Source organism: Myotis daubentonii, chromosome 5 (genome assembly GCF_963259705.1).
Source record: "Myotis daubentonii chromosome 5, mMyoDau2.1, whole genome shotgun sequence".
Lineage (NCBI taxonomy): Eukaryota > Metazoa > Chordata > Mammalia > Chiroptera > Vespertilionidae > Myotis > Myotis daubentonii.
The window spans coordinates 28,456,778-28,478,916 of NC_081844.1; the positions used below are offsets into that span (position 1 = coordinate 28,456,778).

Below are 22,139 nucleotides of genomic sequence, written 5' to 3' on the forward strand. Positions count from 1 at the left end.
AATAATGTTCCATAAATACGGTAGTCTTTTTCTTTTGAGTGCATTTAATCTCCATTTCCCTTATAAATTCAGACCTTTGCTCTCTCCCCTTTTGTTTTTATTGTTACAAATTATCCCTATTTATGCTTTAAGTTTATTTCCCAATTGCAGTAGCTAATTTTCTTCTTTTAAAAAATATTTTACCTCCTTTAACCTTTATGCTATACTTAAGCATGTAATACCCTATTCTGAATAAAGGATGCAATTTCCTGCTTCTGTCTGCTAGTTATCTAACTCACAGTTTTGTACCTTTTGATTTTTTTTGTTTCAGATAGAATAACACTAGTGTCCTGGCGCATGAATTCATGCACATTGAAAGGAAATTAATTAGAAGAAATATTTTAATATCACTATTCTCCCTTTCTCTATAACACAAATGTCAACCAAATTCCCAATCGACAATGACAGGTCAAAACACATGTGTGCAATTGGCGCCAGCAAGAGCTTTATATGTATTGCCCATGTGCAAGTCAACTTAGCCTTTTATATATACAGAATAAACTTGCTTAACTAGACCTGCTTTCTGATTTAGCTAAACTTTTTCCAGCCCAGTGAAGCACCCCAACTTCTCTTTCAGGTAATTGTAACACAGCAGTAAATATCAACACAAAGCAGATTATTATTGTAGATCATGCAGGGAGAACAAGGGGTAAAATATTTAACTGAACTGCAGCAGTGTTTGACTATATTCTGCGCAGTGAGAAAACGTAAAGTTATTTTCAAGTTCAACCATTTCTTACTTATTTTCAGTCCGGTCAAGTTTCTAAATGTTCTAAATCTCCATTTTCTGGTTAATGAAAAGAAAATATGATTCTACCGAGTCTCCTATCTACCTATTCCAGGATCAAATGAGATGAGGCATGTGAAAACACTTCACAGACATTTGGTTATAGTGTAAAATGTTTGCACCTGGCTATAAAGCAAGTCAGGTTCCTGGGCTGAAGAAACTCCAAGGAGGCTAGTCACTAGGGAGAGGAAGCCTGGCATTGCTACGTGACGTCACACCTGGCACTCACAGTGACCCTTTCCAGGCTGGGCTGTGGGCCATATTTTGCACCATGGGGTCTTGGCAGCGTTGGCTGTGATGTGGTGGGATGCTGCTCCGGGGTGGTGGCAGGGCCTGTGTCCCAGTTGGGGGAAGCCAAGGGTTGGTTTATTGGCACCAGGTCTATGGTGCAGTTTATTTTTAAATGGCCAGTGTGCATCATGGCAGCTCCTGCATTGAACATCGGCCCCCTGGTGGTCAGTGCACATCATAGCTACTGGTCGGACAGACACTTAGTCATATATATATATATTCATTCTTTATTATTTCCTAAAATGCAGGTCTGGTGGTAAATTCCCTCAGCTTCTGTATATCTAAGTCTTTCTCTTTCATATGTAAATTATAATTTTGGTGGATATGTTATTCTTGGCTGGTAATTTCTGCCTTCCAGTAGTTTGAATATTTGATTCCACTCCCTCCTAGCTTATAGCGTTTCTGCTGAGAACACCTAAGATAATCTAATGGGATTTCCTTTATAAATTACTGTCTTCTTTTCCCTGGCTTTGAGAATTCTTTGTCATTAATTTTTGAGAGTTTTATATAATGTGCCTTGGAGAAAGCCTTTTTAATTTGAGATAATTAGGTGTTCTGTTTGCTTCTTGGATTTGAGAATCCAGTTATTTCCAACTGTTTGGGAAATTCTCATGAACTATTTGTTTGCATAGGCTATTTCCTTCTTTTCCTTCTGTTATGCCTATTATTCTTATACTAGAGGCCCGGTGCACAGATTCATGCACCAGCGGGGTCCCTCAGCATGGCCTTTGGGGATCAGACTGAAACCAGCACTCCAATGCCGCCTGCTGTGCCTCTCGCTGCCGCTCAGTAGGCTTGCTGCTGCTCTGCTGTGGTCTCCAGGCTGTGGCAGCCAGCTGTGAGCCCTGCATCTGGCACCCATCAGTCAGTTGGGTGGCTCTCCTGCTCTGGGAGCACAGTGACCACCAGGGGGCAGCTCCTGTGTTGAGCATCTGCCCCCTGGTGGTCAGTGCACATCATAGCAACCAGTTGTTGGGTCACTTAGGCTTTTATATATATAGACTAGGGGCCCGGTGCACGAAATTCGTGCACTGGGTGTGTGTGGGGGGTGTCCCTCAGCCCAGCCTGCCCCCTCTCACATACTGGGAGCCCTCAGGCATTGACCCCCATCACCCTCCAATCGCAGGATTGGCCCCTTGCCCAGGCCTGACGCCTCTGACGTCAGGCCTGGGCAGGGGACCCTCATTTCCCCCCATCACTGGTCCTGCCCCCAGCCCAGGCTTGAGGCCTCTGGCCCAGGCGTCAGGCCTGGGCAGGGGACCCCCATCTCCCTCTGATCGCTTGCTCCACCCCCCGCCCAAGCCTGATGCCTCTGACCCAGGCTTCAGGCCTGGGCAAGGGGACCATCATATCCCCCCAATCCCCGGCTCCGCCCCCCACCCAGGCCTGATGCCTTGGCCAGGGGAGTTGACCCTCATCACCCTCTGATCACCAATCACTGGATCGGCCCCTTGACCAGGCCTGAGGCCTCCGGCAGAGGTGTCAGGCCTGGGCAGGGGACCCCCAGCTCCCCGCGGTTGCAGGCTCCGCCCCTGCCCAGGCCTAAGGCCTCTGGCCTAGGCGTCCAGCCCGGGCAGCGGGGACCTGCAGCTGCAGCGGCCCCGCGATCGTGGGCTCTGTTTAGGCCCAGGCAAGGGACCCCTAGCTCCCGGGACTGCCAGCTTCGACCGTGCCCAGCTCCCATCGCTGGCTCCACCCCTACTTCCTGCTATCACTGGCCAGGGCGGCAAAGGCGCCTGATTCTCCGATCATGGCTGGGGGGCAGGGCAAAGGCGGCCTTTGCCCTGCCCCCCAGCTCTTAGCTCCCCCCTGGGTTTCTGATCACTGTCAGTGGCAGGGGGCTTCTTCCTGCTTTCCCTTTCGCCTCCCTGCATTGTGCCTACATATGCAAATTAGCCGCCATCTTGCTGGCAGTTAACTGCCATCTTAGTTGGCAGTTAACTGCCAATCTTAGTTGGCAGTTAATTTGCATATAACCCTGATTAGCCAATGAAAAGGGTATCGTCGTACGCCAATTACCATTTTTCTCTTTTATTAGTGTAGATTACTCCTTCTGATGAAGTCAGATAGTTCTCAGTTATTACTTTTTTTTTTTTTACTCTCAAGTCTCTTCTTCCATCAGCATCATTTCTAGATTTCTATCTTCAATATCACTATTTCTTCCATCTGGTTAGCTCTATTTCCTAAGCTCACTAGTTCATTTTCATCTCTTTTATTGAGTTCTTCATCTCCAGGATTTAGTTGGTTCTTTTTTAAAGGTTCAATCTCTTTGGTAAAGTACTCCTTTTGTTCATTGATTTTATTTCTGAGTTCATAAAACTTCCTGTGTTGGAGAAACTAAGATGGCGGCATAGATAAACACCGGGAAAGTGCCACCTCCCACAACAATTGAAAAATACCGCGAAGGACAGAGCAGACATCATCCAGAAAAACAGGAAGGCTGGCTGCGTGTAAATTCTACAACTAGAAGGAAAGAAAAGCACACGGAGAGCCAGAGGAGCGGCGGAGGTGAAGTGCAGAGGTACGGCGGCGTGCGCGCGGACCAGGGGTGGCACCTGAGGACGCGGCTGTCTTTTTGAATCACAAGCCCCCGACTGCTCTGAACTCTGGTTCCGGGAAGTCTCTGGGGACCCAGGACTCATACGGGAAGCTGGACTGCGGGCAGAGGGCGAACTTGAGGGCGGCTTTCCCTCAGAGGTGCTTGCAGCAACTATCAGGTCACTGAGACACGAGACTCCTTAGGGCTGGGCGGAGAATCAGCCATAGCTCTTTGCTCCGCCCTTTGATTCCCTGAGACCCCGCCCCACCCAGGCTGCGGCAGAGGCTTTTGCATGTGAATGTACCGGCCCTTTGCAAACTGATAATTACCTAACTGCAGCTGAGCCAGGCAGACCCGGAACTTCCAAGAGAAGGCCCAAGGCCCCGCAGCGGCTTGCATTGCTTCACAGCTGAGCCTCTTTGTGGCTCCTGCTGTGTGGCCTCAGGCAGAGGCTGAATTAGCACCTCCTTAGATCCAGGAGCCACTGTACCCAGTGGTCAGAGGGGGACCATCAGATTGCAACTCCTCAGATCCATAAGGGACACACTCAGGGAGCAGACTCAGTGAGCACCAAAGCCCCACTGAAGCAAGTCTTGCCCCAGAAGGGTGTCTTCAGCACAGAAGTTCTCCCACTTCAGACACAGCTGATTCTCACAGCCAATTGGCCTGGAGGTCAATTCCTCCCAGTGCTCCTACAACAACCAAGGCACCAAGAGTGCACCAAGAGTGTCCACCTCAGGTAACTGGGGAGGCTGAGCCACTGGGCCCTACAGGACACCTGGCGCGCAGGGCCACTCTATCAACACAGGAAAGCAGCCAAAATGCGGAGACAAAGAAACAGGTCACAAATGGCAGAAATGGAGGAAAGCAAACGACTGGATATAGAGTTCAAGGCCACGTTTATAAGGTTTTTCAAGAATTTTATGGAAACCGCCGATAAATTTAATGAATCCCTCAATAAGTATAGTGAGACCATGGAGGACATGAAAAAGGACCAATTAGAAATTAAGCATACACTGACTGAAATAAAGAATAATTTACAGAGATCCAACAGCAGACAAGAGGATCCTAAGAATCAAGTCAAAGATTTGAAATACAAAGAAACAAAAAATACCCAACCGAAAAAGAAAAAAGAAAAGAGATTCCAAAAATATGAAGATAGTGTAAGGAACCTCTGGGACAACTTCAAGCGTACCAACATCAGAATTATAGGGGTGCCAGAAGGAGAGAGAGGGCAAGATATTGAAAACCTTTTTGAAGAAATAATGACAGAAAACTTCCCCTACCTGGTGAAAGAAATGGACTTACAAGTCCAGGAAGCGCAGAGAACCCCAAACAAAAGGAATCCAAAGAGGTCCACACCAAGACACATCATAATTAAAATGCCAAGAGCAAAAGATAAAGAGAGAATCTTAAAAGCAGCAAGAGAAAGACAGTCAGTTACCTACAAGGGAGTACCCATACGACTGTCAGCTGATTTCTCAACAGAAACCATGCAGGCCAGAAGAGAGTGGCAAGAAATATTCAAAGTGATGAATAGCAAGAACCTGCAACCAAGATTACTTTATCCAGCAAAGCTATCATTCAGAATAGAAGGTCAGATAAAGAGCTTCACGGATAAGAAAAAGCTAAAGGAGTTCATCACCACCAAACCAGCATTATATGAAATGCTGAAAGGTATTCTTTAAGAAGAGGAAGAAGAAAAAGGAACTCTTACCATTTGCCACAGCATGGATGGAACTGGAGAGCGGATAAATACCACAGGATCTCACTCATTTGTGGAATATAATGAACAACATAAACTGATGAACAAGGACTGATCCAGAGACGGAGAGGCATTGATTGGACTGTCGGGCCTTGGAGGGAAGGTAGGGGAGGGTAGGGGTAAGGGGGAAAGATCAACCAAAGGACTTATATGCAAGCATGTAGGCCTAACCAATGGACACGGACAACGGGGGGGTGAGGGCATGGGGGGGGGGAGGGTAGAGGGTAACGTGGGGACAAGGACACATATGTAATATCTTAATCAATAATAAAAAAAAAATGGGGGAAAAAAAAAACTTCCTGTGTTTTCTTGTATCTTGTTTTTTAGAACTTCAGTTTTGAATTCTCTGTTATTTGAATCACATATCTCCTTTTCTTTATTTTCTAGAGATTTTCATTTTCTTTCTAAGCTGCCTTGTTACTTTGGTTATTCCCAGTATTTGATGAATTCTCTCTGCCTAAGCATGGGGATAAAATGTTTTAATTTTTTTTTTTTTTTTTTTGAATGGCACTTCTCTAATTAGTGGGTTGATAATCTTTCTTGTTTGCCAGTAGGTGGTGCTGAAGTATAAATTTTTAAGTTTCTCTTGCACTGCTGTCTTCTCTGGATCCCTGCTCCTGTACAGAGGTAGAAAATGCTGAGTTCCCTGGGGAGGTGGCGTCTTCTCTGTGACCAGGTTACTAGGTCTCAGGGCACCACCCCTGTGGGGGAATGTGATAGACTATGGGGTTCTGATCCCATGAAATCCCAGTGCTGTCCCCTGCAGCCAGATGCTGCCGGCAGTGCTGCACTGCTGGGGGAGTCTGAGGTGCCTCCACTAGGCTCAGCCATAATGGGTGAGGGGTGAGCTGAGATAGGCTGGCTGGTGCAATCGTGGCTTTTTCTCCACCCAGTAATGCCAACTGCCTGACCTCAGCCCCCTTACCTCTGTATCTCCACCACTGTCTCTAGATTTAGCCCAAGCATGCACCTTCCCCTTGGGGGAAAATGCTTCCGCCTCTCCAGTTCTCAGGGCTGCATAAAGTATGCTCTGTAGCCCAACACTCACTGCTACAGCTTCTTCTGGGGCCCACTGCTCGCTCTGGGAGTGTGAGGGGAGGCATCCAGGCTCTCTGGCTCAGTGGCAGCTGCCAGACAACCACATCCTCACATCTGCACTCCGTCTCTGCCCAGGTCACTGGGTTCAGACGAAGTATGTGCCGACCACTCAGGCAGAGATGCTCCACTTCTCTGCTCTTTAGGGCTTCAGAGTGCAGGCTGCAACCTGATTTCTTCCCTCTCCCAAGACCTGCAGTGGGCACTGGGCTGCATCTGTGGCACCTGGCTCTGCTCTTTACCCTTCCCTCCTCCTCTTTGCTCCAATTTTCCCATCACCAGATGTTTCCATGTGCAGATCTCTCAGATGTCTGTGTATTGAGCAAGGAATCCTGTGTTGAATTATAATTGTTCAAACTGTTGTAACTCCAGGGACAGAGACCAGGGGAGCCTCTCACACCACCATGCTTCTAATATCAAAATTAATCAATTATTTGACCGCTACTAGAAATCTTATCAAATTTATTGTTTCCTTAAAAAAAAAAAATACCTCTTAATTGTGTCCACGTTGTCACTGAAAAATTTTTATAAAACAAACACCTTTTTCATTTTGCTCTGTTGCAGAAAACTGTAAATGCCATCAATTACAACATACCTTCTTTCTTTTATATTCTAGGCACAGTACTTTTTGCATCTCCATTCAATTCTTCACTAGTGTGCATTCATTTGAAATTCAAAATCTTGCCCATACTTATTTTTAAAACTAAAAAATTAATTTTATTGTAACCTTAAAATATTCCATTTAATTAGCAATTACAATGTGCATACTATCACTGTAACTTGTGCTTTATATTCATATAAAGATAATATGTTTCATTGGTACATCAAAAACGTGTCTATTACATGGACAATTTAAAGCAAGCACTATTTTATCTTCTCTCTAGTTCTATGGGGCATCCTTGAAAAGGAGAAACCTAATTTGTGGGAGCCATACTGTCTATGCTGTTTTTATTAACCAAAGAGGGGTGTATTCAATATTTGAGAGAGATTTTTGTTTTGTATTCAATGCTTCCTCTGTACCAGGAAGTATAGGCCCTAGGGAATAAAAGATAAATGAGACTCAATAGTTTTTCTCCAAATACTAAATATCTAGTTATACGAGGACAAAAATAAAATGTCCTCTCAGGGATCAAGGATATCATAACTTCAGGTCACAGGACTTTTAAGTTAAATGACACGAGGATCAGCCTTAATATTGTTAAATATCTAAAACTTATTTTTTCCTTTACTTTATGCACCCACCACATACTGACCCCACAGGGAGCATTGCTATCTGTCAGTCATTACTCAATGCAGTTGTGTCAACTCGGAATCAAGTCAGGCTCAGAGATATTAAGAACTTGCCCCATGTCACAAAGTTGTTAAGTAGAGCAGACAAGGATTAAGACCCTAATGTTATGTCTCTCTAAGATTGTCTGAGCTGATTACGTGACTGGAAGAAGTGGACAACTCTATTGGGATATCCAGGAGCAGGGGCTTTGCCCTAAATTACCGCGTGCTGACTCTGTGCTCTTTGCCTGTGACTTCAGCCATCCATCCTTCCTATATAGTTAATGCAGCAGGCACCCCTCACTGCTCTTTGCTGTGAGCCCCAGAAAGCCCCAAAGGGAGGAGCACAATGAGTAAGTGATCTCTTCCTAGAGCATCACGGGAAGTGAAATAACTTAGGGTTGGCAGAGGCAGTACACTGGCCAGGTGCCCCAGGTCAGAAGTCAGACTGAGGATTTTAACTTGGCTTTATTCCTTTCTGCCTCATGACCTATACAGATTATGTAAAAATGCCATGCTGCTTTCCTAATCTACCTATAAAATAATAAAAAGTGTGCACATAGACTTTGAGGGAAATTCTGCAGATGAAATGAAACAAGTTACATGGTACACAGAACTCACCGCCTGGCACTTAGGATCCAACACGTGGCTCCCATCTTCCTCCCCGTGGGTAGAAGAGATCACTCCACTGACCATCAGGGAGGAGGTCTCCAGAAACAAACTATCAAAACAGCAATTTCTTTAATGAGAAGCAAGATGATTCAGAACCAAATAATCCTCTTGTGTCTTTCATTTCAGGCTCGCCTGTCCCAGGCCAGGTGGAAATTCCCTTGAGGTGTCAGTCTATCTCTGGGCCTGTGCTTAGTGTTTCATCCCTGTTCCTCTGTCTTTATTTGTCCTCCATTGGGAGAAGCAAAGATAATAGAGCCCAGACCTTCAGAAATTCCATTGTGATGCCCTAGCATCTCAGAAACTGTTGTGGCAAAGAGGTAAGAGGGGGACAAAACTTTTACTCACATGCTCTCTTGGCACATAGGCAGGATGCACAGGAGGAAAAGCCGACCAAAATCAAGTTAAAGTCCCCAGCTCTGGACAGGGCTCTTCCAAGCCTCACTAGACCTTATGTTCTCTCACTTCTATCTTTATGTCTACTGTCCTTCACTGCCTCTCAGTTCTGGGTCTTCCCCTCATAATCCTCTCTCCACTCACTTGAACTTGCCCTTCCCCAATTTTTTCTCCAATGGGACATTTCTACATCCATAGAGCATCTTCCTGCGCCTAACACGGAGCTAGGTGCTACACATAAAGAGGCAGCTATAATGTGTTGCTCTCCTGGGAGGATTAAAATTCTAGTACATACAATAAATCAATGAAACGGCTTGCCCCATGTGTGGTTTAGTCTACCAAGGTCAGAGAATGTCCAAAGAGAGTGGTTAGTGCTGCCTGGCGGTGCCAATACAGATTTCAGGACAGTGTGGAAGGAGGAATAGGACTCTTCCATGTGAAGGGAGGAGGTGGACCCAGGGTGAGAGGGGCTGGTAAATGCAAAGATGCAAAGCTATGAAACTGCCCAGAATGTTCCCAGAATTAAAAGATGTTGAGTATCTAATGTTAAAGCATCACTTTGGATAAAATGTGGACAAAAATGTGACTCACATGAATACACAGAGAGCATATGCCAAAGACTTATTAATGAGAAGTGAGGGGAGTGAAGCTAGTTTGCGGAGCATTTGAAGAACAGAAATGTATATAGGCAGGAAAGAAATGATGCAAAAATATAGGAAAATAAAATCATAGCTTTTGGGGTTATCTTTTCTACCAGATAGAGATTCCCATAGGGCAATACACAAAAACTTCGGGGTAATCCTTTTACCTGAAAAGAAATAATTCGCATGTATGCTGGACAAAAATCACTTGCAATTTATTAAATTCCTATGAGCATTAAGTTCAGAGTGTAGGTCCCAAGCAGACAAAGGAACATTCCACCAGAAAGTGAGAGAATTAGGCAGGCCATGGGACAATGCTTCACAGTGACAGTCATCCTTTTGTCTCACTGAAAAGTTCTGGGAAATTTCCTCTTTAATGCAAAGGATGGATTAGAAGCCAGGAAGAGGGTGGCGAAATGGGAGATGAAGACGGAGCAATAGGACAGGGGCCAGATCATGGAGGGCAATGGTGTTTGGGCTCTCGACTGGAGGGATATGGAGCCACTGAGTAATTTTTAAGATGCAGACGATGCCGAGATTGGAACTATCCTGACATCCCCTGCAGCATGAGCCAAATGGGTGGCAAGCTATTTGTAGCACAGATGAGAGGTTAGCAGGACCTGAATTAAAGCAGCATCGAGCGAACAAAGTGCCCAGTGGCAGCTTATTTTGCCATTTTGATACCAGAGTCTTCTTAAATAATCTCCATATACTCATCTGTTTTATGAAAAAGTGTTGTAACAACAGCCATCCTCACCCATTCCTGAATCCTTGTCCTATTTTAGTTTTCATTGATTTAATATGAAATTTGAGCACTTTTTCATGTTTTATCTACTTGTATTTATCCTTTTTTTCTATTTGTTTTTTATTATTTTTAAGAGCTTTGTAAGTTACTGCACTTTTATATTTTCTCATAAGTTATAAGTTCTCCCTCCCTCAGATGTGAATTTGCCTTTTTATGTCATGTGGTATTATTGACAAATGAATGATTTATTTATTTATTTAAATTAAATCTTTATTGTTCAGATTATTATATTTGTTCCTCTTTTTTCCCCCCATAACTCCCCTCCTCCCAGTTCCCGCCCCATCCTTCGCCCTCACTCCCCACCCACTGTCCTCTTCCATAGGTGCACGATTTTTGTCCAGTCTCTTTCCGCATCTCCCACACCCCTTTCCCCCCCAAGAATAGTCAGTCCATTCCCTTTCTATGTCCCTGATTCTATTATGATCACCAGATTATTTATTCACTTGATTCTTAGATTCACTTGTTGATAGATGCATATTTGTTGTTCATAATTTGTATCTTTACCTTTTTCTTCTTCTTCCTCTTCTTAAAGGATACCTTTCAGCATTTCATATAATCCTGGTTTGGTGGTGATGAACTCCTTTAGCTTTTCCTTATCTGTGAAGCTCTTTATCTGACCTCCCGTTCTGAATGATAGCTTTGCTGGATAAAGTAATCTTGGTTGTAGGTTCTTGGTATTCATCACTTTGAATATTTCTTGCCATTCCCTTCTGGCCTGCAAAGTTTCTGTTGAGAAATCAGCTGACAAATGAATGATTTATTGTATGTACTTTAAGCTACTGATCTATTCCTTCGTAATTACTTTCACTGGTCTGCTTAGGAAGTTTTTACACTTCAGGAAGTCACATACATATATTATACTGTTCTGTCCTCAATTTTGCCAGTCACTTCTTTCTTACTATTTATTTATTATATTTTATTGATTTTTTACAGAGAGGAAGGGAGAGGGATAGAGAGTTAGAAACATTGAAGAGAGAGAAACATCGATCAGCTGCCTTCTGCACAACCCCCACTGGGGATGTGCCCACAACCAAGGTACATGCCCTTGACCGGAATCGAACCTGGGACCCTTCAGTCCACAGGCCGACGCTCTATCCACTGAGCCAAACCGGCCAGGGCCTTACTATTTATTTTGAGGTGTTTAAATAAAGTTACTGAGTTATCTAAACACTAGAGGCCTGGTGCACAAAAATTTGTGCACTCGGGGGGAAGGGGGAGGTCCCTCAGCCTGGCCTGTGCCCTCTCGCAGTCTGGGACCCCTTGGGAGATAACGACCTGCTGGTTTAGGCCTGCTCCCGGGTGGCAGAGGGCAGGCCCAATCCCTAGGTGCAGCCCCTGGTCGGGCTCAGAGCAGGGCCGATTGGGGTGTTGTGGCGCCGCCCCCTGTCATGCACAGAGCAGGGCGGATCGGGAGCTTGCGATGCCACCCTCAGTCACGCTCAGGGTAGGGCCGATTGGGGGGTTGGGGCACCGCCCCCTGTCACACTCAAGGCAGGGTCAATGGGGAGGTTGCAGCGCCACCCCCTATCACGCACAGAGCAGGGCCAATACGGGGGTTGGGGCACTGCCCCCTGTCATGCACAGAGCAGGGTCGATCAGGTGGTTGGGGAGCTACCCCCGTCACGCACAGAGCAGGGCCCATCAGGGGGTTGAGGAGCTCCCCCCTGTCACTCAGAGAGTAGGGCCGATAGGGGAGTTGGGGCGCCGCCCCCTGTCACACACAGAGCAGGGCGGATCAGGGGGTTGGGACGCCGCCACTGTCACAGTCAGGGCAGGGCCGATGGGGAGGTTATGGCTCTACCCCATCACACACAGAGCAGGGCCCGTGGAGGGGGGGGGGGTGTGTGGCACCGCTATCACCCACAGAGCAGGGCCGATCAGGGGTTGGGGCGCCGCCACTCTCACACTCAGGGCAGGGCCGATGGGGAGGTTATGGCTCTACCCTGTCACACACAGAGCAGGGCCGATCAGGGGGTTGGGGCACCACACCCTGTCACACACAGAGCTGCAGGGCAATCAGAGGTTGAGGAGCTCCCCTGTATCAAGCACAGAGCAGGGCCAATCAGGAGGTTGGGGCGCCTTCCCCTGTCAGGAAAAGAGCAGGGTGGATAGGGGGGTTGTGGCCCCGCCCCGTCACACACAGAGCCGCAGGGCGATCAGGGGGTTTGGGTGCTGCCCCCTGTCACGCTGATCCCGGTGCCGGGACGCCTCTCGGCTCCGCTGATCCCAGTGCTGGGAGGCATATTACCCTTTTACTATATAGGGTAGAGGCCTGGTGTATGGGTGGGGCTGGCTGGTTTGCCCTGAAGGGTGTCCTGGATCAGGGTGGGGGTCCCCACTGGGGTGCCTGGCCAGCCTGGGTGAGGGGCTGAGGGCTGTTTGCAGCTGGTCATACACCCTTCAGGGTGGGGGTCCCCACTGGGGTGCCTGGCCAGTCTGGGTGAGGGGCTGAGGGCTGTTTTCAGGCTGGCGGGTGACGGAAGCTCCCAACCGCTCCTTTTTTCCTTTTTCTTTTTTTAATTCTGGGCCAGCTTTAGCTCTGAGGCTCCAGCTCTTAGGCCTCCACTGCTGAAAGTAGTTATCTGGTTTGTTTCGGTTCAAAACAATGTATAACTCCAGCTCTGAGATATATTTGTTAAAATGTTTCAAACTGCAGGCTCAGAGGCCTGCAAGGCAGGCGGGAACGTTGGTTTCCTCCGTCACTGAAGCAAGCAAGCCTCATGTTAGTTTCAAGCTGCCTGGCTGCCGGCTGCCATCTTGGCTGAGTTAATTTGCATATCGCCCTGATTAGCCAATGGGAAGGGTAGCAGTCGTATGCCAATTACTATGTTTCTCTTTTATTAGATAGGATTGTTAATTATATCATTTACCTTTTATGGGTTAATTTGTAGTATATATATATATATATATATATATATATATATATATATATATATATATATATAAACTAAATTCTCATATTGGCTAGTATCTGTTTCTTGACTGTTCAATTTGTTCCATTGATCCCTCTATATACAGGTGTGGGCAAAAGTAGGTTTACATTAGTTTGTATGGAAAATAATACAATTTACAAATAATATAAGAATAAACTGCATGGTGATGAAAAAAAAAATAAAAGGAGAAAAAAAAAGAACTGTATTTCACATACAACCGTAAATCTACTTTTGCCAATCCCTGTATTTATGTCTATTCCCATTCTTAAAGTGCCTGTTCTTCATCATTAATCTTTTACAAATTTTCTTGTATGTACTTTAAACTACTGAGCTATTCCTTTGTAATTACTTTCACTAGTCTGCTTTGGAAGGAAGCTCTCATTCTCATTAAGTTCAACTGACAAGCCTTCATTATAAATGATGTCTTTGTTCTTGATTAAAGGTTTTCTATAGGGAACTGCCTCTACTATGCCCTGAAAATCTCTTCTAAAACATACTTATAGAGCACCTATTATGTACCAGGTACTGTGCTAAGTGCTTGGGATATGAATGAAAATGAAACAGAAAAGTCACAGTTCTCCCAACCTAAAGAAAGTTAAAGAACTACAACACAACCATGCAGGACACAAAATGGTCTGAATTGGTCTTGGGAATTGAGTGTATTATGGTACACTGATCATTACAATGGCAGAGGGATAAGTTGGGACAATAATAAAGTTACTATAATATTGAAAGAATTATCTATAAAATCTTTTCCCAATAACCTTCTCTGGGTCAATCTTGAGATGGAGAATGGTCTAGTTCAAGATACTGGCAAATGTCATGAGGGCAAAGAAAAAACACAATTAGCTTTCTCTCTCTCCTCTCCCCCCAGAGCACACCCACTAAAATCTTTGAGTGTACTTTCCTAAGCTCCAAGGCCCTTGTTTTGGCTCTGTAACATGTTTCCTAAGCCCATTTCTTCTAAGGCTCACTTTTACTACCTCTAACTTTCTAAATAAACTTTGTCTTTAAAAAAAAAGCATTAAAGCCCTAGCTGGTTTGGCTCAGTGGATACAGCATTGGCCTGTGGACTGAAGGGTCCCAGATTTGATTCGGTCAAGGGCACATGCACAGGTTGCGGAATCGATCCCCAGTATGGGGATCAATGATTCTCTCATCATTGATGTTTCTATTTCTCTCTCTCTCTCTCCCTTCCTCTCTGAAATCAATAAAAATATATATTTTTAAAAAGCATTAAATTCTGCAACTCCCAGTGATCTTCCTATACTCTATATTTCCCTGGGACCCAAAGAGACCACAGCTACAAGGCAGAAAGGAGACATTCAGGAGGCTGATTGTCCTTTCACAGGAATTATAGAGGTGGACTAGCCAGTAGTCAGGGACAATGCAAAGAAGAACCCTGAACAGTGTGGGACATTAATTTTAAAATGTAGCTGTTCCAGCCCAGCTGGTGTGGCTCAATGGTTGAGTGTCGACCTATGAACCAGGGGGTCATGGTTTCATTCCAGGTCAGGGCACATGCTCGTGTTGCGGGCTCAATCCCGTGTGTGGCGTGCAGGAGGCAGCCGATGGATGATTCTCTCTTATCATTGATGTTTCTATCTCTCTTTTCCTCTCTGAAATCAATAAAAATGTATTTTTAAAAAAGAGCCACTGTTCCAGGTAGTGATGGAAGCAGGAAAGGAACGGTATTATTGAAGATATTTTCGTCAACTTAAGAAAATAAAACTCTCAAATAAAACATAAAACTTAATGAGTTTGAAATAGATGGCACATTCCTGCTTTTTTACTGTCTTAACATAATTCTTGCCTCTCTTTAGGCAATTCCCATAAATGTATATGGAAGCAGGAAATCAAACAGCTACTTCAAAATTCATTCTCCTGGGACTTTCAGAAGATGTGGACCTGCAGCCCCTCCTCTTTGGGTTGTTCCTTTACATGTACCTAGTCTGTGTTATAGGAAACCTGCTCATCATCCTGGCTATCAGCTCTGACTCCCACCTGCACACGCCCATGTACTTCTTCCTCTCCAACCTGTCCTTCACTGACATCTGTTTCACGACCACCACCGTCCCGAAAATGCTGGTGAACATCCAGACACAGAGCAAAGACATCATGTATGAAGGCTGCCTCACCCAGATGTATTTCTTCATGCTTTTTGCTGGGCTAGATGATTTGCTACTCACAGTGATGGCCTATGACCGGTTTGTGGCCATCTGTCACCCCTTGCACTACACGGTCATCATGAACCCCCGCCTTTGTAGTATCCTGCTTCTGCTTTCTTGGTTAATCTGCCTAACCTATTCTTCGTTGCAAAGTCTGATGGTATTAAGGGTATCCTTTTGCAAAGAGACGGAAATCCCTCACTTTTTCTGTGAACTTGCTCAGATCCTCAAGCTTGCCTGCTCCGACACCCTTGCCAACAACATCCTACAATATTTTGTAACTAGCCTGCTGGGTGTTATTCCCCTGACTGGGATTCTTTTTTCTTATTCTAGAATTGTCTCCTCCATAATGGGCATTTCATCTATTAGGGGGAAGTACAAAGTCTTTTCCACCTGTGGGTCTCACCTCTCAGTTGTCTCCTTGTTTTATGGTGCCGGCCTTGGGGTCTATCTCACATCTGGAACAAACCAACCCTCCAGAAAGGGTTCAGTAGCCTCAGTGATGTACACGGTGGTCACCCCCATGCTGAACCCCTTCATCTACAGTCTGAGGAACAGGGACATAAAAGAGGCTCTGAGGAGACTTTTCAACAGGGCATAATCTTGGTGAGATCATGCAAGTTAAGGGCAACAGAGATCCAAAGTGCTGATAGTTAGTATTCCTAAATATGTAGTTTGAAGACATAGAGAAGAAATATTACCATGACATACTAGAAGATATTCCTGACCAAAGACAAACTTGAAGTAGCACACCCAAAGGCTCACCATCTACCAAAGAAAAAGAATGGCCATTTGCAACAGCATGGATGGAACTGGAAAGCATTATGCTAAGTGAAATAAGCCAGTCAATGAAAGAAAAATACCACATGATCTCACTCATTTATGTATAATTAAGACCATTATAAACTGATGAGCAAAAATAGATACAGAGGCAGAGCAACATCGAACAGACTGTCAAACTACAGCGGGAAGGCTGGGGAGGGTTGGGGGTGGGGGGGGGTAAGAGATCAACTGAAGGACTTGTATGCAAGCATACAAGCATAACCAATGGACACAAGACACTGGGGGCCGTGGAAGGCTCAAGGAGAGAAAAAAAAAAAAGGAGACATATATAATACTCTTTATAATACTTTAAGCAATGAAAAAAAAAAAAAAAAAAGAATGGCCAACCAATTACTACACCTCTTGTGGAAATAAACTATTTCAAGAACACAGACTCTTGTCCTGATTAGTGTGGCTTGGTTGATGGGAGCGTTGTCCCATGCACCAAAAGGTGGAGGGTTCAATTCCCAGTCAGGACACATACTTAGTTTGTAGGTTCCATTGATCTCTCTCCCCCCCCCTACTTCCCCGCTCCCCATCTCTCTTTCTCTCTCCTTGCCTCTCTCTAAAATCAATAAAAAAATAAAAAGAATGCAGATTCCTGCAAGCATCAAAGGAGGAGAAAGCAAGTCAAGGAATGCAGCAGGGGAGAAGAATGACAACAAATGTCTACACATTATTAACTCATCTTTACCCCTCTGTTATGTTCTAGCTAAAACAAATTACCATACTCACTGGGCCATGTTTTCCTTGGTTTGGAACAGTTATCTGAACTATCTCATACTGACCTCTGTGACCTCATAAAATTTTACTTAGTGTATCTTGCCTGTGGTGGCCACTGACCTAAACTGAGGACTTTAATAAGAAACTTCTTTGTAGTGTCTACTGTAAAAGAGAAAATTCTGATTTTTGTTGATCCATGAGCCAGCAGATCTGAAATAAAGAGTCCAAAGCAATTCACTTTCTGCCTTCCTTGCCTGGATCATGCTTCACCAAATCTGCTCATGCCTGGCATCCTCTCACAAGTTAGGCTTCAAATCAAAACTGTCCACTCTCACACAGACAATAGGGTGGTGGAGGCCTGGGGTGGGGGATAGGGGCAGGGGAGGTTATAAGGGGTCAATGGGAGCAAAAAGGGGATATATGTAGTACTTCCAACAATAAAGATTTAAAAACAACACAAAAAAACTATCCACTCTTCAGAGGCCTACCCTGGTCACCATCCTCCTACTCATTCCAGTTTTCATAGCACTTATATATTGAGGGGCAGCATAGCATAGTGACTAAGAGGGCTCTGGGCTCAAATATTTTCATCATTCACTAACAAGTGGTATAATCTTGCTCAAGTTACTTCTTTCTGCCTCCATACCCTCACCCATAATAATAGGGATGACAATACATTTCCTAGAGTTCTGGCAGGAATTAAATGTGACACATAAGGGAGCTCAGAATAGTGTCTGACACAAGCACTCAGTAATTGTTAGCCATCATAAGATCCATGAAGACCACCAAGGAGGTCTATGTTGACCACACAAAGGTGCAGAGATTATAAACAGCCAGCCAGGGACTCTTCTCTGCCTTAAATTCTATTAACTACTATAGCTTGCACTACCATGGGGGGGGGGGGGGGAAGGGGGGGAGGGGAAGCCGAGGGGGGACAGGGGGGCACACAGTGCATGAGAGGGATCCAGTATCAGCAGAACAGAGTTAGAAAAACTGGATGGAGTTTATCAGGCCATGGGTTTAGATGGGATTGACTGAATACATCTCCAGAACTCTGACTTAAAGCACCAAGAAAGCCACAAAGACAAGCCTCAATCCTAAAAGCACCAGATGCTGGTCAGAGACTAGACCTAGAGACTAAGGATTAGACCAGGAAATGGCCCCAGACAAGGACTCCCTACAACAGGGAACTGGGAAAACAAAGCATCTTTTACACTGGTTCAGTTCCATTGGGAGAATCTCTTAAACTGAGCAAAAATTAAAAACTTAAAAAAATATTTGTCTTGGGTTGTCTTGATGCCTGTAGAACCCTCTTGGTGGTCACTGGATTCAGATTCCAATGTTTGAATCCTCACTTTACCATTTATTAGGACACTGACTATCTCTAAGCAGCCTCAGGTACGTCCTTCCTTCCTCCCTCCCTCCCTCCCTCCCTCCCTCTATTCTCATCCAAGGATATTTTCTCCATTTTTCTTTTTTTGAGAAAGAGCAGAGGGAGAGAGACAGAGAGAGACATCAATGTGAGAGAGACATTGATTAGTTGTGTCCCCCCCACCTCCCGATTAGCTGGGGATCAAGCCTGCAACTGAGGTACCTGCCCTTAACTGGAATCGAACTAGGACACTTCAGTCCACAGGCTGATGCTCTACCCACTGCGCCAAACCAGCTAGGATGCAGCCTCAGGTTCCTTATGTGTAAATAGTTGTTGGGGTGATTGCAGCAAATTATTATTAAGTGTCTAATATATAAAATCTCAAAAAGTAGTGAACATCGTATTTATGAACACAACATTTATTTGTGATCCCATCTTATGCCAAAAAGAGGTAGACCTATTGGCAGGATGCTACAAAAAAGAATCACTTTATTCAGTGCAAGGTCTTACTACCAGCCATTCTACCAAGCACCTGGTCCTGGTGCCTTAGGCAGGTTAGATGAAGCCAAGAGCGTAGGACCATACTAATGAGCCTAGAGCACTATCTGATTTGTCCTCCATCTTTCAATTAGTTCCTGGTAGGGAGTATTATTCTATCACTGTTTTTCAATTTGGGTATTGTTAACATTTGGGGCCAGATAATTCTTTGGGGGGGAGGGGGGCGGTTGTCCTATGCATAGTAGAAAATTTAGCAGCATCCAAGGCCTTATACACTAAACACCAGTGGCTTCCCCCACCCTCACGCCCCAGTCTTAACACTTAAAAATGTCTCCAACCCTAACTGGTTTGGCTCAGTAGATAGAGCATTGGCCTGCGGACTGAAAGGTCCCAGGTTCGATTCCGGCCAAGGGCATGTAACTTGGTTGCGGGCACATCCCCGGTAGGAGGTGTGCAGGAGGCAGCTGATCGATGTTTCTCTCTCATCGATGTTTCTAACTCTCTATCCCTCTCCTTTCCTCTCTGTGAAAAATCAATAAAATATATTTTTAAAAAATGTCTCCAGACATTGCCAAATGCCCCTAAGGGGCAAAACCACTGCTGGATGAGAACCACTGATCTACCATAACTCTGAAGACTCAAGGAAAGGAAAGTGCAGGAAAAATAAAGTGAGGGGAAGACCTTGGTCTTCCTAAGAACCAGAATAGAATGGAACTAAGATACCAGTCTCTGGTCAAGAGAGTCCTTATGGAGAAGGCCTTCGGTCTAAAAAAGAAGCACCAATGCCATTGGTTGAATAAACAGATGAACACATTTTAGTGCCTCCAAATTTCAGAGGACAAGAACCTTGCCTGTTCACTGGCTGCTTGAGGAATGAGAGGATTCAAAGGGATATGAGGAGACTTTGGGGGTTCACCAACTTGACTGTGGTGATGGCTTCACAAGTGTACACAGAGGTCAAAGCTAATCATGCTACATACTTTAAGAATGCAATTTATCAGTATAATAAAAAAGGCCTTTCTTTTTCCTTACTGTAGCCTTCCACAATTTATGAGAAGCACCTGGTAATTAAACCTCAAGAGTATTAGCTCCTCTGATTCAAACAGCCCCTCTGTTCAAACTGAGGGACAAGATAAGTTACTTTCAAGGCTATCGTCTTGCATATACCGCCTGCTGTTTTTCCAACTCAGGGATAATTAGTAGAAAGTGCCCTTCTTCGTTCCCCTTCAAACAAGCCTCTTCATAACTTCGGTTCTAAGCATGCTTTACAGTTCTGGGGAAAAGACCAGTAAGACACCTCCCTAGGACATCTGCCCTGCCCTGCCCCGACTGTCTCCTGAAGAACAAACTACAACCGCCCCCCCCCCCCCATGTTTGCTCAATTTCAGCCCTCAAATCCTCCTCTCTCCCTTGTTGCTTAGCAATAACCAGGGCTTAAAAGGGGTAGCCGCTTTTTTGTTTCTTGCCCTTGTATTGATTGGCAATGAACCCTTTTCCCTTCCCTTCGGGAAAGTAAAATAAACCTCTCTGCATCTCTTCTTTTAGTTGTGAATTCTTTCACAGCCTGCATCACTGGCCAACCCCCTAACATTTATTATATGTCCATTTTAACTATATAAAGCTATTCCCTCTACACTGGACACTTGCCATCCAAACAGTGGCCTTGTGGTGCCTGCAAAAACAGCTACCACTTATTCACTTTCCTGTGCCTACGCCCCTTCTGAATAACTCTGAATACCTTTCCACTCTGGGGTTATCCATGTGACTGCACTGAGCATCAGGGTACAAGGCAAACATGACACAAGCAGGAACTTGACAAACATGTAAACAGTGGCGCCTGAGCTGTCCTGGATCTTCCAGCAACATGCATACAGGCCCCACCTAGATAGGTGCAGGATCGACCTCAGCGAAGAGCAAGTAACCCCCAAGCCAAACTGGCACTTGATTAAGCCCAGCTAAGCACAACCCAAATTGTCAGCCAACACAACTGTTAGCTAAAGAAAGTGAGCTATATTAAAGCACTGTGCTTTGGGCAGTTCACTATGCAGCAAATATAAACAGACCCCTTTATTCCCTCTACTATGGGGTACAGGTCACTTCTTAACTGAAAATCTCAATTGTCAATGGATTTCCATCAACTTTTAATTAACATTTACATTGAGAGTGGTATATAGTGTTAATGTATGTTTCTGTGTGTGTGTGTGTTATAATCTATCTCCTTTTACCTCTCCAGCTTTATCTCCTACTTCAAAGATTGTCCTTTTCCATGTCAGAGAATGTGATGTGTTTTTGCCATGCCTTAGGCTCAGGATTGGCATACTCATTCAACACAATACACAAGCCATCCACACTTGGCTTGCACCACCTCCTCCCTGTGGCTTTCCCTGACCACTCCACAGGCAGCACCCGCTCATGGGGACTTCCTGGATGGACTATCTTATGTATTGTTTATGTCTGTCTCACCTTGACCATTATTCCTTTAAGGACAATAGTATGTCTTATTGTCTTTCTTCCCAAAGCCTAATTACGTGTTAGACACTTAACTGATAATTCACTGGTTCTCCAGAGGGAACAATCGTGAGTGAATTGGTGTTACCCAAACATTACACAAGGCAGAGCTGCTTACTACTGAGAAGCCCCAAGAATTAGAAGCCATAATGAGGCAACACTAGGTAAGAGTATAATTAGAAGTCCCCTCCAGAGAGACTGAGCAAGATTATGATGTCTGTCCCAAGAACTAGCAGGCAGTGCAATGAGATTCAAGAGCTCTGGGACACTTAGGTGGAGATGGGAATTGAGTTTCCTCCTGTACTAATTAATGTGATAGAGAGACTGGGCATAGAGGGAATAATTACACTGGATTCCAAGGCTCCTAATTAAAGAAATAGCCCCATTTTACTCAATGCTGAGAGAAGTGCTCTATTCCCCTTAGGCCTGGCATCTAGGGTATACACATTTACTTTTTCCAAACTAGGCAAGAGCAGGGCAATGATTGCTATTTCTTCACTAATGAGTATGGGAAACTATTGAGCAAGGCCTATGCAACATTCAGCATCTTCATTCAAGGATGAGAAAGTGCCCCACCACTCACCCAAAGACCACACAAAGCATTCCAAGGGAAAAGGCAGGGTGCAGAGATTTCAGAAAGGCAGGTGTAAGATATTAATGCTTAAATGTATTCATGTGACCTGTGACCATGTGCCCCCTGCATCAGGCACCATCAGCCCAACTGATTCATCAGTTGATACAGACATGAAAGGCAGAGCAGTCAAGAAGGGAAGCGGGGTCTGAACAGAGTAAGCACTCTGACAAAGGGTCCCAGTTTCT

At 44.9% G+C, this 22,139-nt stretch overlaps 2 protein-coding genes across 2 annotated transcripts in view; one reads left to right on the forward strand and one right to left on the reverse strand.

Moving 5' to 3' along the window:
• Nucleotides 1-22,139, reverse strand: part of LOC132235097 (olfactory receptor 7D2) — a 64,620-nt gene that overhangs the window by 15,556 nt on the left and 26,925 nt on the right. The window lies entirely within an intron of this gene.
• On the forward strand, nucleotides 15,066-15,998 carry LOC132235094 (olfactory receptor 7D4-like). Its single transcript, XM_059696898.1, has one exon. The coding sequence runs from the start codon at nucleotides 15,066-15,068 to the stop codon at nucleotides 15,996-15,998; it is 933 nt and encodes a 310-aa protein (XP_059552881.1).